The sequence below is a fragment of the Vicugna pacos genome, chromosome 28 (assembly GCF_048564905.1).
Source record: "Vicugna pacos chromosome 28, VicPac4, whole genome shotgun sequence".
Classification (NCBI taxonomy): Eukaryota; Metazoa; Chordata; class Mammalia; order Artiodactyla; family Camelidae; genus Vicugna; species Vicugna pacos.
This window is the reverse complement of record NC_133014.1, coordinates 3,577,288-3,591,372: the sequence shown is the minus strand read 5'-3', so window position 1 is coordinate 3,591,372 and position 14,085 is coordinate 3,577,288. Positions and strand designations below refer to the sequence as shown.

General features: G+C 49.5%; 2 protein-coding genes across 6 annotated transcripts in view; one reads left to right on the top strand and one right to left on the bottom strand.

Annotated features, from left to right (window-relative positions):
• The window catches only part of TGFBRAP1 (transforming growth factor beta receptor associated protein 1), a 33,999-nt gene extending 29,043 nt beyond the window's left edge, over nt 1-4,956 (bottom strand). Inside the window, exons 1-3 of one of the 2 annotated variants that reach the window (XM_072951223.1) lie at nt 4,753-4,956; nt 4,370-4,427; nt 3,455-3,733 (exon numbers count right to left, since the gene is read on the bottom strand). The gene's annotated coding sequence lies outside the window, so the exon portion shown is untranslated. The remainder of the gene's footprint in view (nt 1-3,454; nt 3,734-4,369; nt 4,428-4,752) is intronic. The other variant, XM_072951224.1, reaches the window with a different exon arrangement.
• Nucleotides 4,957-5,159: 203 nt separating this feature from the next.
• On the top strand, nt 5,160-13,757 carry C28H2orf49 (chromosome 28 C2orf49 homolog). 4 transcript variants are annotated; one of them, XR_012065115.1, is made up of 6 exons: nt 5,170-5,335; nt 7,202-7,368; nt 8,738-8,819; nt 9,017-9,122; nt 10,977-11,051; nt 12,852-13,757. XR_012065115.1 is itself a non-coding variant. In XM_031691962.2 (5 exons), exons 1-4 carry the CDS (start codon nt 5,237-5,239, stop codon nt 11,031-11,033), a joined length of 708 nt encoding a protein of 235 aa, XP_031547822.1. In that variant the 5' UTR covers nt 5,169-5,236; the 3' UTR covers nt 11,034-11,051; nt 12,852-13,757. The 4 variants fall into 4 exon arrangements, 3 of the variants coding, with proteins under 3 accessions (XP_015104330.1, XP_031547822.1, XP_072807327.1); XM_031691962.2 differs by having other exon boundaries at nt 5,169-5,335; nt 8,738-9,122; XM_072951226.1 differs by lacking the exon at nt 12,852-13,757 and having other exon boundaries at nt 10,977-11,187.
• Nucleotides 13,758-14,085: the final 328 nt, after the last annotated feature.

The window sequence follows — 14,085 nt, the reverse complement described above, 5'->3', positions numbered from 1 at the left end:
ATCCTGCCGCGCGCTCGCCGCAAGCCTGCCCGGCGCGCGCTGGGGTCGGTCACGCGGCCGGGGGGCCCCCGCGGGCCGTGCCTTCTGCTCCCCGCCCGCTTCCAGCACCGCGGCCGCGCTGGGCAGTGCCGGCGCTCGGGAAGCTCGGCCCAACCAGCGAGTGAACGAGGCCCCGCGTCCATCAGGCCTGGGAAGGGCTGGACCGCGCTGCCGCCTGACACAGTCGGGCAAGGAGCTGACAGCTGGTGGCCCCTGAGGACCTGAGATGTCCGGCCACCCCGCCCCCTGGGCCCACAGCGGCCCAGGGTCCGGGGGTCCTTCCTGAAGCGCCGAGGCCTGGCACTGCTTTACCCCTTCTAGGAAAGAAAGCCCGTGGATAGCTATTGCCCTGGATCAAGCCGCAGTGCACAGTCCTAGTCAGGGTGAATCCATGAGCCTCGCTTCAATACAGTCAAAACCCAAAAGCTCCCTCCAGAGCTGTCAGAGCTCGATTATTAGCACATAAAAAGCCTATTTTCCCCAATGATTTTCCCTGACTTTGGAACCCACCTGTGGCCTCTGGGTTCCCCCTGCCCCTGGGGCTTACAAAACAAAGATGACATCCCACACCCGGAGGCAGATACCAGAGTCTACTCTGTGGGCTTCTGTCTCAAACACAGAAAAAGAAATCACCCCCCAAAAAAGTTGAATCAAGGAATTTACTCTTTCGTGGCCTTTTACCCACTTCCCTTCTGAGTTCATGGCCACACATGTGCCCCAGCCCCAGGTGGTGCATCAGCTCTGACCTAGTAGGGCCTGTGCCCCTTGCCCAGCCTCTGGGCAGGGAACGGGGTTCCTGAGTGTAGAGCTACCTGTGCTTCAAGGGCCTGTGACTGAGGTCTAAGGAGGCTAGCAGCCAAGGGAGCCAGGGAGCTGAGGACCCCGGGGTAAATTCAGCCATCTCCTCACTTGTCCAGGCCCCGGAGAACACGTGACTGGCCGTCAGCTCATCACTGGCCAGCTGGGCCTAGAATCCACTCTGCACTTTTTACCATGCCCCGGCGTGAGATCAGCTGCAAAGCTCACACCTAGCAACTGTTGGACACTGGGCTGAGCGCCGTACCACGGTAATCTCACTTAAACCTTGCTGTAGCCTTACAAAGTAGGCACTACTAATTTTCCCACAGTACAGGCGAACAGAGTCAAGAAGGGAAAGACTTCTCCCAAATTCCACGGTAGTAAGAACAGAGCAGTGATAAGAACACAGAGCCCAACAACTCCGTAAAATGTTTCACATATAAAGTTGAGTTCTGTTGGTCGCATGGTTTATGACCACATTTGAGTTTTGCTTTAAAAATCTAGGCGTGAAAATGTGTTAACCAAAAAGGGGACTGACAGGAGATCATTCAGAAATAACTATTTCCTTTTTGAAAGGATTTGCAGTAAGATTCTTAAAATGGCAAACCCCACCTGTATGTTATTCCATCTACAAACATTTCTCTTGCTGATCCTTCTGGGATGTCTATTTCACATATGTCAGGACCCTCCACGTTATTCTGTAAACATGCAAAGATCAGCAGCAGGCTGCTTCTAAATTCCTCGTTGTTTCAATTGGCTGCATTTAGGAATTATCAGTCATGTTTTTCAAAGGAATTATTAGTTAACTTTATTTATTAATATTTGTTAAAATATCCCATGGGCCCATACTATTCCTGTTAAGAGTATTTTACAGAATATGGAAAAGGTGTGTTCTAATAGACTAATGAGGATTAAGAGCTGAACAGATACAACAGAACACTTTAATAGTTGCCACCTTAAAACTTAACATCCTCACACTTACACTGGGTTCCTCACTTCCTTGGTGGCTCTAAGGTCCCGAGGGCAACAAGTGTCCATCAGGTTCTTGCTGTCTGTCTGCAAATAGGAGGTACTCAACTACTTTTTAAAATTTCTGATGCTCAATAAACTAGCTCATCTGTAAAAGAAGCTTTTAAGGCAAAGATTCTGTTACTTGAATTTTTAAGCTCTCTTATTTAGAGTACACATTTGGCACATCTGGGTACCATTTTACAAGATGAGGTTAAGCAAAGAAAGGTTACATTTGGTTTTTTTTTTCTTTTAAAGCAGACACATTTCACTACATGCCATGTTTTAAAAGCTTTTATGAGGATTAGCTCATTTAATAATACATACACATACAGTCATATACTTGTAATCTAGAGTCAGTTCAATAAGCTTTTGGAACTGTTATTCAAATCAACCACTTCTTGGGCAGCTCCATATACCAGGTGCCAGGGCAGAGGCTGCTTGAGATTCTGAAATGAGGAAAACACAGCCCCTGCCTTCAAGCAGCTTAATTTAGTGTGGTAGTTTAGAAAGCATGTTCCAAAATCAACAGTGTCAACATCACCTTAAAACTTGTTGGAAATGCAAATTCCTGTGTCCCCACTTCAAACCTCCTAAGTCAGAAACTTGGGTTGTGGGGCCCAGCAAACTATTTTTGCAAGCTCTCCAGGTGATTCTAATGCTCACACAATTTTGAGAACCAGTGATTTAATGAGATATGTGGAAAACATACCCACCTAATCAGACGTGTCTGAGGATCAGGAAAGGCTTACTCACATCCAGTGAGCACACACTTCCTATTCTTATACTGTGTGCCAGGTGCGGTGCTAGGTGCTGAGAACCCGAAGATGAAGGAGTCCATCACAGAGGTGAGCTCTGAGATGGGTTCCACAAGAAAACCAGTATTTTAAGTACATAAATGCATCTTCAGTATGATCTGATTGTAAAAGGAATGACAATAACAAAAAATACTATCATGGTACTGAAGGTAATTATTTGAAACTCAAAGCAGAACTGTAGTTTTAAATAGCTAAAAACACAGGTCCAAAATGTGAAGTGTTTTCTAAATTATTATATTCACTTTGAAGCTCCTTAATTTCATTTATGCTCAGATGTACTGTTGACAATATATCGGATAAAATATTCATAACATAAATATCTTAAATATTACACCACCAACTAGAAGAATCAACACCCAAGTTCTCAGTATAAATTTTGTTCATGATTCCCTCATTCAAGACACTTACTGAGACACTAAGTGCAACTTGGGGCATGCTAGGGACCAGCTGGGAGGTTCAAAGGAAGTGTACGGACCCTGTCCTAGAGGAACTCATAACCTAGTGAGGTGATGATGCCAGGTAGGGTAGTTTTTGTTGGTTTCCCTCAGCTTTGACTTGTCAACTACAGGTACCAAATCAAAGTGTTAATAAAAACCTTATGATCTTTGAGTGAAGGGAAAATTCGCATCATTAAACGTAAACATTTATGGTTACTATATAATACTCACAGGTAATACCGTAGCAGGAATAAAGTTTAATCTACAAACTCAAATGTGTAACAGAGTTTTTTTCTGTAACTGAGCTTTTATTCTACTTTAGCCCCCACTCCGCTACAGTGACAATAATCTTACCAGTGGAGGCCAGCCACTTTCCTCAGGGCTGTGCTTAGATTAGGGAACTTCTGAAGTCCCAGGATGAGGAGAAGCAGGAGACATCAGATCCTTATATTACTGGCCCCCACACGAAATCTGAGATGTTCTTTGTCCACTCTGGTGTTTGGTTTTCAGTCTTCTGGTTTCCGTGCTGACAAGCCTGGCCCCTCCAATCACTGCCTGGCTTGAGGGTCAGGGATATCTGTGTCTTTCTTGTCCTTCCATGTTGCAGGAGTCTCTGTGAGGTGGCCTCTCTACCTAGACGTATTTGAAAGATCACCTCGCAACTGGTTAGCAAATTCTCCCCCACCCTACTTCCTACTTGGAAACTCTGATTAAAATAGTCAGCATTAGGAGTTTGGGATTAACACACACACTATTGTATATAAAACAGATAAATAACAAAGATCTACTATATAGCACAGGGGACTAGAGTCAATATCTTGTAATAATCTATAATGGAAAAGAAACTGAAGAAGTAAATATATGCATATGTACAACTGAATCACTTTGCTGTACACCTGAAACACAACATTGTAAATCCACTACACTTCAATAAAAATAAAAATTTAAAAACCCGCACACACAGTCAGCAGACTGCATATTCTCTGAGGCTCCACTCTCCAAGGCACTGCCTGGGAAGGAGTGAGGGTAGGCGTTACCGAAGTCATAGTCTCTCCTTCCCCTGGAGTGGGGAGGGGTGTCAGAACCTTATTCTATTCCCTCCTCTCTGACTCTTTTTTTTTTCTTCTTCTGCCCACGGGGCATTGCCTCTATCCTGAGATTTTGCTTCAGCGGCACTAAGAATTATCTACATGGATTTAGTTTTAAGCAGGGAACTGATTTTAGTTTTAAACTGGGAAATACTGAGTTGGGGGGGACTACAGATCTTACCTGCCGCAAAACATTCTTGGTGATGAAGAGCTTGAGGCGTCATGTTAGGTGACTGGTCCTGGAAACCACAGGGAGAAGGAACACAGCAAGGACGTTGGGAGCCACGTTTCCAGGCTCTGACGAGCTCTTCCCCCCGCCCCCCATCTTGCCTCCTCTCTCCCTGGAATACCATCAACAGCTACCGCAAACCCCCAGATACTGGCAGCAGGGAGGCCGCCCCCTGCTTGGGCTCCCATCTCGAAGCACTGGGAGGGGCGCTGTCATCTTCCTGTCGCAGGTGCGGAACCCGAACGAGCGAGCGGCCGTGTCGGCGGCTCCTCGGCTGGCCGCTATCTCCCTACGTGAGCTGGTTCACTCGGAGTCTTATTTCAGGGAACACACACCTTACGGCCTACTACGTGCGAGGCGCCGGGGCGTCAGGGAGTCAGAGCCTCCGGCCTTACTTCATACCGAAGGAGGATTAGGAAACAAGCCATAAAACGCTCAAAGAGAAAACCAAGAAACTCCCAAAGGCGACAAGCGACATATTTGGGGTAACGTATCTCGGCCTCCCACACCTCCTTCCCGCGAGACCGTCCTCGGACTCCCATTGGTCTCTGCCCCTGACGTCACAGGAGGCGCGACCAGGCGCAACCAATCGTGGCCGGCTCGGTGGACGTCGCCTTTCCCTCTCTTCCTGCCTGACTTGAAACGCCAATCCGGTCCTCGGCACACAGCCCTTTTACCTGTTTCGCTCCCGGGGTGCTCCCCGGCGTGCGGCGCACCCGAGTGACGACACACCCGGGACCCCGCCCGGCTCGCGTCACTTCCGGGACGCTTCCTCGCGGGGCCTTGTGGGTAGCCGGCCGGGGTCTCCTGGCGACGACGATGGCGGGGGATGTGGCGGGCCGCGGCTGCGCGGATTCGGAGCTCCTGCTGCACCCGGAGTTGCTGTCCCAGGAGTTCCTTCTCCTCACCTTGGAGCAGGTGCGGCGCGCGGGGACGACGGGTCTGCTCGGCGGAGGTGCTTGGACTTGAGCTCGCCCGGGTGATCGGCGGCGGCGCCGGACACGCCCGCTGCCCAGCGCGCGGGGACCGGCCGGGCCGCCCCGCGCCGCCGATCAGCCAGGAAGGACGCGTCCTTAGACGGCCAGGAGCTGCTGGGGCCCTGACGGTTCGGGCAGGGGCGTCCCTGGCGACCCCCGCGGCCTGGCTGTGAGCACGGGCCTGCGGAGGAGAGGGGCCAGGGAGGGTCGTGCGGTAGGAATGAAGGGGGAGGCCTCGGAGAAGCCTCCCGTCCTCCGCCCTCACCGCGTTCAAGGAGGGGAAGCTGAATCCCGGAGCGGCGAGGTGACTACCTGAGGCCACACCGTCGAGGGGGGTGCAGCAGGACAGCTCGGGGCTCCGGGCTCTCCATGCAGCGTCTGCTCGTTTTCAGCCGACGTGGCTTCTGACAGCAGACAGAAAATGCGACCAAGAACAGCGATAAGTGCTGTTTAAAGTGGTAGAGAATTATTGAAAGCTTTTTGGGGCTTTTAGGTGGCATATTTTGTTGGTTTCCTTGTGTTTTCTCCTCAGTACTCTTTCTCTAATTTCCTCAAGCACCCCTCCCCCCAGTAGATTATTTTAGGGAATGTTCCCTTTCTCACCTCTGGTTCTCAAACTTTTTAATAAATCAGAATCATCCCAGGGCTTGTGAAAACAAGACTGCTGGGCTCCATCCCCAGAGTTTTGGAGTGTGGCCTGAAAGTTGCAGTTTTTAACAAGTTCTTGCTGCTAGCCCGGAAACCACAGTTTGAGAGCCACTGTCCTGGAGCAGTGCTTCCCAAACTAACGTGCCTGTGGATTCTCCAGGATTGTTGTCCAAGAGAACCCCTGGGGCTTCCCCATACCTCTGAGTGAGTACAGGGTGAAAACTGATAACAAAGAATGGTCCAGTATCAGAAACAAAACAAGTTTGTGCTTTTAAATTCTGAAGAATAAAAAGAACAGGGGTAAGTTTATCATAGGACGCAGATTTGATTTGCTTATGTTGTACTGAATGTAAATGTTTCCAACCTTCCTGAATTGCTGTTGAGCCTATGATGTCATTTCCAGCCTTATTTTCCTTCCCAAATCTAAATTATGTCTGTGACTGCTCCTGCGCCTTGTGCTATATGTCTTCTGTTACGTTGAGAACAAATTGGAAGATGAGGAGGAATGAGGTGTTGCAGAGAGGGGTGGTTGGGCAGGGCTGGAAGTTCCTTGAAAGAGCCGGCACAGATGTGAGGGGCTGCTTGTTCTGGCCATGTGCTGCTGTCAGGACCATTGTCAGTTCCCATCCACAGGGCTGTTTGAAGTCTGGGTGGTTAACTTCAGTTTAAGAAGCACTGTTGGGGGAGGAAGGGGAATAGTGTACAGGGCGAGTACCCAGCCCACTCATCTGGTCGCGGTGGCAGCACTGTAGGTAAGGTTTTCACAGAATGTAGTAATTGTCATCATTCGCTTTCTTTTATCTGGTTTCCCCAGACCCTCCCCATTTTTATTTCCCCCCAAAGCCTAAGATGACATTACTGGAGGTAGTCTTCGTGCCCAGTGTGTGGGCTGAGCGGGGTGGACAGCAGCCCTTGTCATACTGAGGACACGTGGCCTTGTCTTTAAGATGAGGCTGAACCGAGTGTGTGAAGAGCGTAGCCCCTTCGCAGCACTGCTCCTCGCCGTCTCCTGTAGGATCCTAGGCTCGTGTCCAGCACTGAGAGTGCTCTGTGCTGTTTGTCTCAGTAGTAGTATTTGTTACCCTGTTAGGTGTGTCATGGGTTTGTTCCTAAAATGAAGGATGCTGTTTTGAAATTACTTTTGTTTCCTTTTCCACAGAAGAACATAGCTGTTGAAAATGACGTGAGAGTAAACAAAGACAGCCTTACTGATCTTTACGTTCAGCACGCGATACCGCTGCCTCGGAGAGATCTGCCAAAGAACAGATGGGGGAAAATGATGGAAAAGAAAAGGGAACAACATGAGATAAAAAATGAGACTAAAAGGTACTTTTCGGTGGTTCTGATTATCATGTTACATTACTGAACAGTTTGCTTTCCTTTTTTCCCAGGTAAATGTAGGTAAAAGTACTGATTTACTCAGCAGCTATTTCCTGAGCACCAGGCACTGTGCTTACAGCAGGAATAAGACTGACAGTTCCCTGCTCATGTTTTGATTGGGGGAAACAGAATTAAAAAGTAAACTATATAGTATATTACCTTGTGATGAGTGCTAAGGAGACAAGTGATGCAGGGAGAGGGGTTACAGTTTTAGGTGAAGTGGCCGGGACCACCTCCCTGAGAAAGGACCCTTCAGCCAGACCTGAGGCAGGAGGGGGTGAGCTGACCCTCCTGGTGGAACACGGGCGCCCAGACAGGAGCGCATCCACACGGTCCACCAGAAACAGCAAAGAGGCCACCAGGGCCTAGCGAGAGAATCAAGGGAGGGTCCAGGAAGATGGGTCCGGGAGGTTGTGGCCTGGAGTGAGTGCAGAGGATTGTCCGTCTTGTAAGATCCCTGGCATGGTGCTGAGACAAGAGGCCATTGGAGGATTTTGAGCAGAGTGATGACACTGTGGCTGCTGTACTGAGAAGTGGTTTGAGGTTGGGAAACCACTTGGGAGGCTGAGCTGTAATCCAGACGGTTGACAGAGGTGACTAACTGAGGTAGTGGACTTGGTAAGCAGTGGGTGGCACGTGTTTTGGAGGTAGAGTCAACAGAGTTTACTGAATTGTGAGAAAAAAGTAGGATCAGGTAAGACTCTGAGGTCTTTGAACAAAACAGAATTGAAGACAAGGTCATACAGTTTCCGGTACACTGTTTAAAAGTTTTAAATTTCAGGAAATTTCAAAATTAAAATTACACAGATGTTACAGTTACAGTTAGTTTAGAAAATGCCTTGGCTTTAAAGGCCTTTAATGAATGGAATGGAATGTCCTGTCTCATTGTCTGCAGACTGCTGCTATAGTAGTTTGGTATAGTTTCATAGTTTATTACCTTCTCTAAGTAATCACTGATATGTCAAGATAACCCTATCAATAAATGGTGATTTTTAAAATTAAAACTTTTTAATTAGTAGGAAATCATGTTTTAAGTTTTGGGGTTAGTTGGTGGATTGATGTTTTAAAAGTACCTGCATCTTATGTGTACATGAAAGCTAATTTTAAATTTCTTGTAAATAAATATTTTAAACTTCAGAGCACTAGAAAAGTATCATTTCATTTAGGGTGAACACAGGAAATTTTATTTCCAGTGGTCCTACTGACAGTGGCTGAGCCTCACCAAGAAGTGTGTTCTGGTCATTGTTTTAGCTTTTGAGTTCCAGGGGACTGGTTTACCACCCAGACGGTATTTTTCAGGAACACGTCTCTTCAGTTTCAGGAGTGGCACCGTCGACGGTCTACGAAAGAGAGCCCTCGTCGTGCTTGAGGGAAGCTCCACGAGCGCGAGCATCAAGGTGAGGAGGACGGAGGACGCGGACAGCGGCCGGCCCAGGCCCCCGCCACCGGCTCGCGCCCCCAGCAGTGCCTTTCGGAAATTGTCAGATTCTTCTGCAAGTGTCTCACCCCTAATTTTGTCTTCCAATTTGCCTACGAACAATAAAATGGAACACAGTAATAATGACACTAAGCAGAACCATGACTTAACGCATAGGAAAAGTCCTCCGGGGCCCGTGAAGTCGCCACCTTTGTCGCCCGTTGGAACGACCCCGGTGAAGTTAAAGCGAGCAGCTGCCCCTCGGGAGGATGCCGAGGCCGCGGTGAGTGTCGGGTTTCCACGCCAACGGGAGACGTGGCGGCGGAGGCCCGTCAGTCTGCTCTGCCTCACGCCTTTCTCGAAGCCTTCAATGATCTGTCTCTTATTTTTACCTCTCGTTTGTCATGTGACTGAGGCCCTGGAATTTAAAATCCATGATGATATGCTAATACTTTTTAAAGTGCACTCGGTTTATTTCTGCCTAGAATGTGTAAAGAGAGTCTCTCAGGCACTTTTTCTCAGTTTTCCTCATCGAGATCCTTTACCTGTCTTGGAGCTGAAAGGAATGTTCCTTTGTTAGCGAGGCTCAGAATGTTACCTGAGGTGTCCAGGGTCACCCGTGGATTAAGTCGTGTTTTACAGCTTGACCTTGAGTCTGTCTGCTTGGCCCTCCCCTCCAAGCCACACCGGGGTCTTCAGCATGCGCCTCCCACCACCTGGGAGGACGGGGCGGCTCTGTAGGTGCAGCCCTGTCGTGCGCCCGCAGACTTCCGTGCTCAGCTCTCTCACGCAGACCCATGCGGGTCCACGGTTCCCTTTGATGATGAGGTTGTGTGTATGTGTTCAGTCTTTCCCTGGGTTTCTCGAGAAGTGTCTCTCTTTTAAACACCCAGCAGTTTTATAGCTTCTATTCCTTGTCGTAGTTTGTTCAGGCTGGTATAACAGAAAATTCCGTTGACCGGATGGCTCAAACAGTATACATTTTTTCCTACAGTTCTGGAGGCCAGAAGCCCAGAACCAAGGCCCCGGCAGAGTCAGGGTCTGGTAAGGCCCACTTCCTGGGTCACGGTCCCCTGCTTCTCACTGTGTGCTCGTGTGGTCAGGGGTGCGGGGCACTCTTGGGGTCCCTCGTGAGGGCACTAATCCCCGTCATGAGGCTCCACCTTCACGACCTGATCGCCTCCCAAGGGCCCCACCTCCAGACACCATCACTTCGGGGGTTAGGTTTCAGCGTAAGCGTCTGAGGGGACACGGACCCTCTGCCCATGTGCTGTAGTATCTTCAAGTTGTGTGTCAGAGGGATCGCAACTCAGAGTGGTTCAAACACTCAGAATAGCAGCCCCTGTGTGTGTGGCCCGCCCAGGGCCCTCAGCAGCTCCGTGACTCCTTTTGCCACCGTCACAAGTGGGCACAGTCATCACTCCCACCTCACGGGTGCAGGAGCAGCAGCTTAGCTGTTTAAATAAACTCGTGCGGGTTCCATGGTTAGCAGCAGCCAGTCTGCAGTTGAGTGTGGGCCTGTCTGACCCCGAGCGCAGCCTTGTTGTGACACCGGTCCAGCGTCGTCACAGTTGTGGGAGCAGGAGGGGGCCGGGAGCCGGCCAGACCTCCAGTATCGCTGGAAGTGAGTTTCCACGATTTTTTTCTTTTCCAGTCTCTTTAAAACATATTTTTCTACTTAGAAAATTACTACTCTTTCAGAGGTGTGGTTTTTTTTCCCTTTTAAGTCTTGTATTAAGGTCTTAGGTTGTGAGTTGGGGGAGAAGAGGGCTCGGCAGGGAGGGAGTGGTCAGTGGTTCTCAACTCTGATTGTACCTTAGCTCACCTGGGGGGGCTTCCAGAAAACCCAAACAGAGGTCAGAGCCCCTCAGCCACCTGCGGTGGGTGCTGACTGGGCTGGCCCTGGGAGAAGGCCCCGGCCGGGGCACGATCATCAGCGCCCAGCCCTGGGTGAGTCCGCTGTGTGGACGTCTGGGAACCAGAGCTGGAAAAGGGGGTGGGGCTGGGCCCCTTTCCTCTCTCCGGGAGCTGCCCCACCAGGTGCAGAGTGGCCAGCCTTGGTGACTTAAAATGTTCACTTCGGGCATCCTCTGACATTTCTGCAAGGCTAAGCTGATTTCTGTTCATGTCTTTTCAGAATAACCTGAAGCCCCCAGAAGCAAAGAGGAAGATACAGCATGTTACGTGGCCATGAGCGGAAGTTTCCAAAAATGTAAATATAATTGTAACTGTAGTTTTTCACACAAGTTCACATATATTGACAGTATTTACAGACGCTTACGCTGATTATTGTGGAATTTTCTTAAGAGGTTTAAATTAGGTTCAATAAAGTCCTTTGCTTTCTCTTTCTCCCTCCCTTCCTTCCTTTAAAAGAAAAAATTCTTGCCTTTCATGCCTTGATTAGGAAAGAATTTCTTTCTAAACAGTCAGTTTAGTAGAAGTCATTTATTTGACTCCAGTCTAATAATTAGCTGCTAGTCTGGTATAAAGCATTCAGTGAATTCTAGGAATTATTTTCATTAGTCTGTTTTGGTCTTTGGGGAAATTTGAGATTTTTTTAAAAATCAAATCTTTTAGAAGCTTTCTTTCGTTTCCCATGCAAAAGAAATAAGAGTTCATCGCAATATTTTAATAAATCCTGCCAAGCCCATCCTCGAGGCTCACCGCGGGCAGCCTGCTTGTAGTGCTGCCAGTCGCCCAGGCAGGACAGGCAGGCAGCGCTGCCGTCCTGGAAGTGCTCCCGTCCTTCTTTCCAGAAAAATCCAAAGGGGTCATCAGTGCCTGCCATTGCTCCTTCTGTGCAGTCATAACAGAGGTGGCTTGTTGAGAGTAGACCGGCCCCCGCACGGTCCTGCCCTGCCCGCGCCCCCTACGCGTCTGGGAGCTCCCTCAGCTCCTGGAAGCGTAACCTTTTCAGAGTGAAGCTGACCTTAAAGTCTCCAGGTGAAGCAGTCACGTTAGAGGTGGTCCCTGATGGCAGGGAGGTCACAGCAGAGGAACGGGGGTAGAATTCTGGGACGGGAGAGTCCAGGAATCCTGGCGGGGAGGGAACTCGGCGAAAAAGGGGCGCTGAGTCAGGTCCCCGTGGCCAGGCGGGCTTCCAGCACTGTCACACAAGGAGGTGTCGTTTGTGTCACGTGCCGTCACCCCCTTGGGCAGTGGGAGTCGGGGGAGTAGGGTCTTCGTGTTCACGGGTTCCGTGCCCACCTTTCTGCCGGTGTTTGTAACCAAGGGCGGGGGCAGCGTGCACGCCTCCCTGTGCGACTGCTCTTCTCATTGGGGTCTGGCTGCTCGGTACTTTTACAGCAATTCATGCCTTTGATTTGTTAAAACAAGCTTTTTGGTTCAACTGTTGACTAGCCTTACAAAAAATTAGTTCAGCCTTGCAGGTAAGTACTGTACTAAAACTTTAACCCTACAGTTTTTAGCTTTTCTGCCTTTATCCAGACTGTAAATCTGTACACCTAAGACAAAACTGACAGGCGCTAAGGCTGCGTGAACTGTTCATGTGATGGTGAAGTGTTAAACGTGTGGCTGTCTGCGGGGCTGGCGTTTGTAACATTTTTGAAGGACAGCCGTCATCCTGTACATACTGTGCACTGAAGAAGGTTGTGAAAGCGCAGGTTTTAGGGCAGAATGCCGAATTGTATTTTCTGTTCAGTTTTCTCTTCCATCTGCATTTCTCTCTTAGTTGAGAGAGAGTTAGCCATTTGACAGTTTTAAGTCAGTGGAAACTTATTTTTAGTTACTCAGTGAAATTAATTTTTAATTTGCGTATTTAACTTACAGAGTAGGTTGGTAATAACAGCTGTACTGTGTAACCTCGTTGCTTCAAATTGAAGTTTATCCTATGAACACTCAGTCAGTGCTCACGCAGCGCCTTCCCGAGCTATTCTGAGTGGGAAAAGCCTGTGTCAAGTGCTGTGTCACGAACTCCAGCGCCCAGGCACCAACCCGCCAGGGGCGTGGACACGGCTCCGCAGACAGTGGCATCTCGCGTGTCGCTTTGCAGGCTTTAGATTCCAGGCCTCGACCTGAGCAGCAAACACCCGGACGACTCTTCGCCTGCTGACGTGGGCAGATCTGGTTGCTTGGACTCTCCTGGGGGCAGAGCGTGGGGGGCCGTCGAGTCCCTTCCTCCCATGGCCCGTGCTCTCCTTGCTCCCTGCCGCTCCCTCTTGTCCCCGGGTCCCCCTTTTCCTGTCCCCTTTCCCGTGGTCTCACTCTCTGCTCCCCTCCTTCCTCCACTGTCTGCTCTGCAGACCCTCAGCCCCAGGCCTAGGTTTGCAGATTGTAATCCTTGGCCCGCTGGTCCCCTGGGGCTGGAGCCAGAACCACAGACGCGGCGGGCCTGCAGAGCGCGAGCCCCGCGGCACCAGGGCGCTGGCCTGCCCCCAGGCCGTGCAGCGCTGCACCTTCCCGGGCGGCCTGCTGCTCCGGGTGGCTGCCGGCACTGGGCGAGGCTGGTTCACCACGACTAGGAGCCCATCACGTTTCTGCTAGTATTAAAGTTCTTCGCAGCTGTAATCATTGCTCACAGCAGTGTTGTGGGTTGACTTCAGTTTTGAGCGATGATTCTGAAACTGATCTAGAGACTCATTCAATAGCAACGACCTTTTAAAAACTTACATTAAGTAAAACTGCCAGTAGATAAAGTCATATGTGTGTCAGAGCTTCCTCTGCGTACTACTGTGGAACTTCATCATTTTTAGAGGCTCCAAAATGGTCAATGTTTTCAAGTGTGCTCTTTTATTAAATGCTTGTGCAAGTTTTGTAACTCGGTACAGAAAGTTTAACCTTGTAATGTACATTTTTGTATGTAAAGTCTTTCAAGTAGCCTTATCCTTATTTAAATAAAATGAGTAAAATGCTGGAGTAGGTCTGTCATTCTTAAAAAATAAAATGGAGAACACTCTAACGCCTTGATGTCTTTTTATGAGTAGACTATATGGAAAGTGTTATTTATTCTTTATAGCACCACCTTCTGTACCTGGGTTGTTGGGGTCAGGCCTGATCCGGGCGGTCCAGCCGCACCTGGGCCCCTGCGGGAAGCGGTGGGTGCCCAGAGCCACCCCATGTGTGCGGGTCCTAATGGGCAGGGCTGGCTCACTGGGTGCGCCTGCACTTCCAGACAGGGAGACCTGAGCCCCCCAGCCTTACCCTGGGTGAGCTTTCCTGACAAATAACTGACCAGATTTGGTTGAAGGATTATTTGTGTTTGGGGTGATCTTGAAAAAGTTAATTTT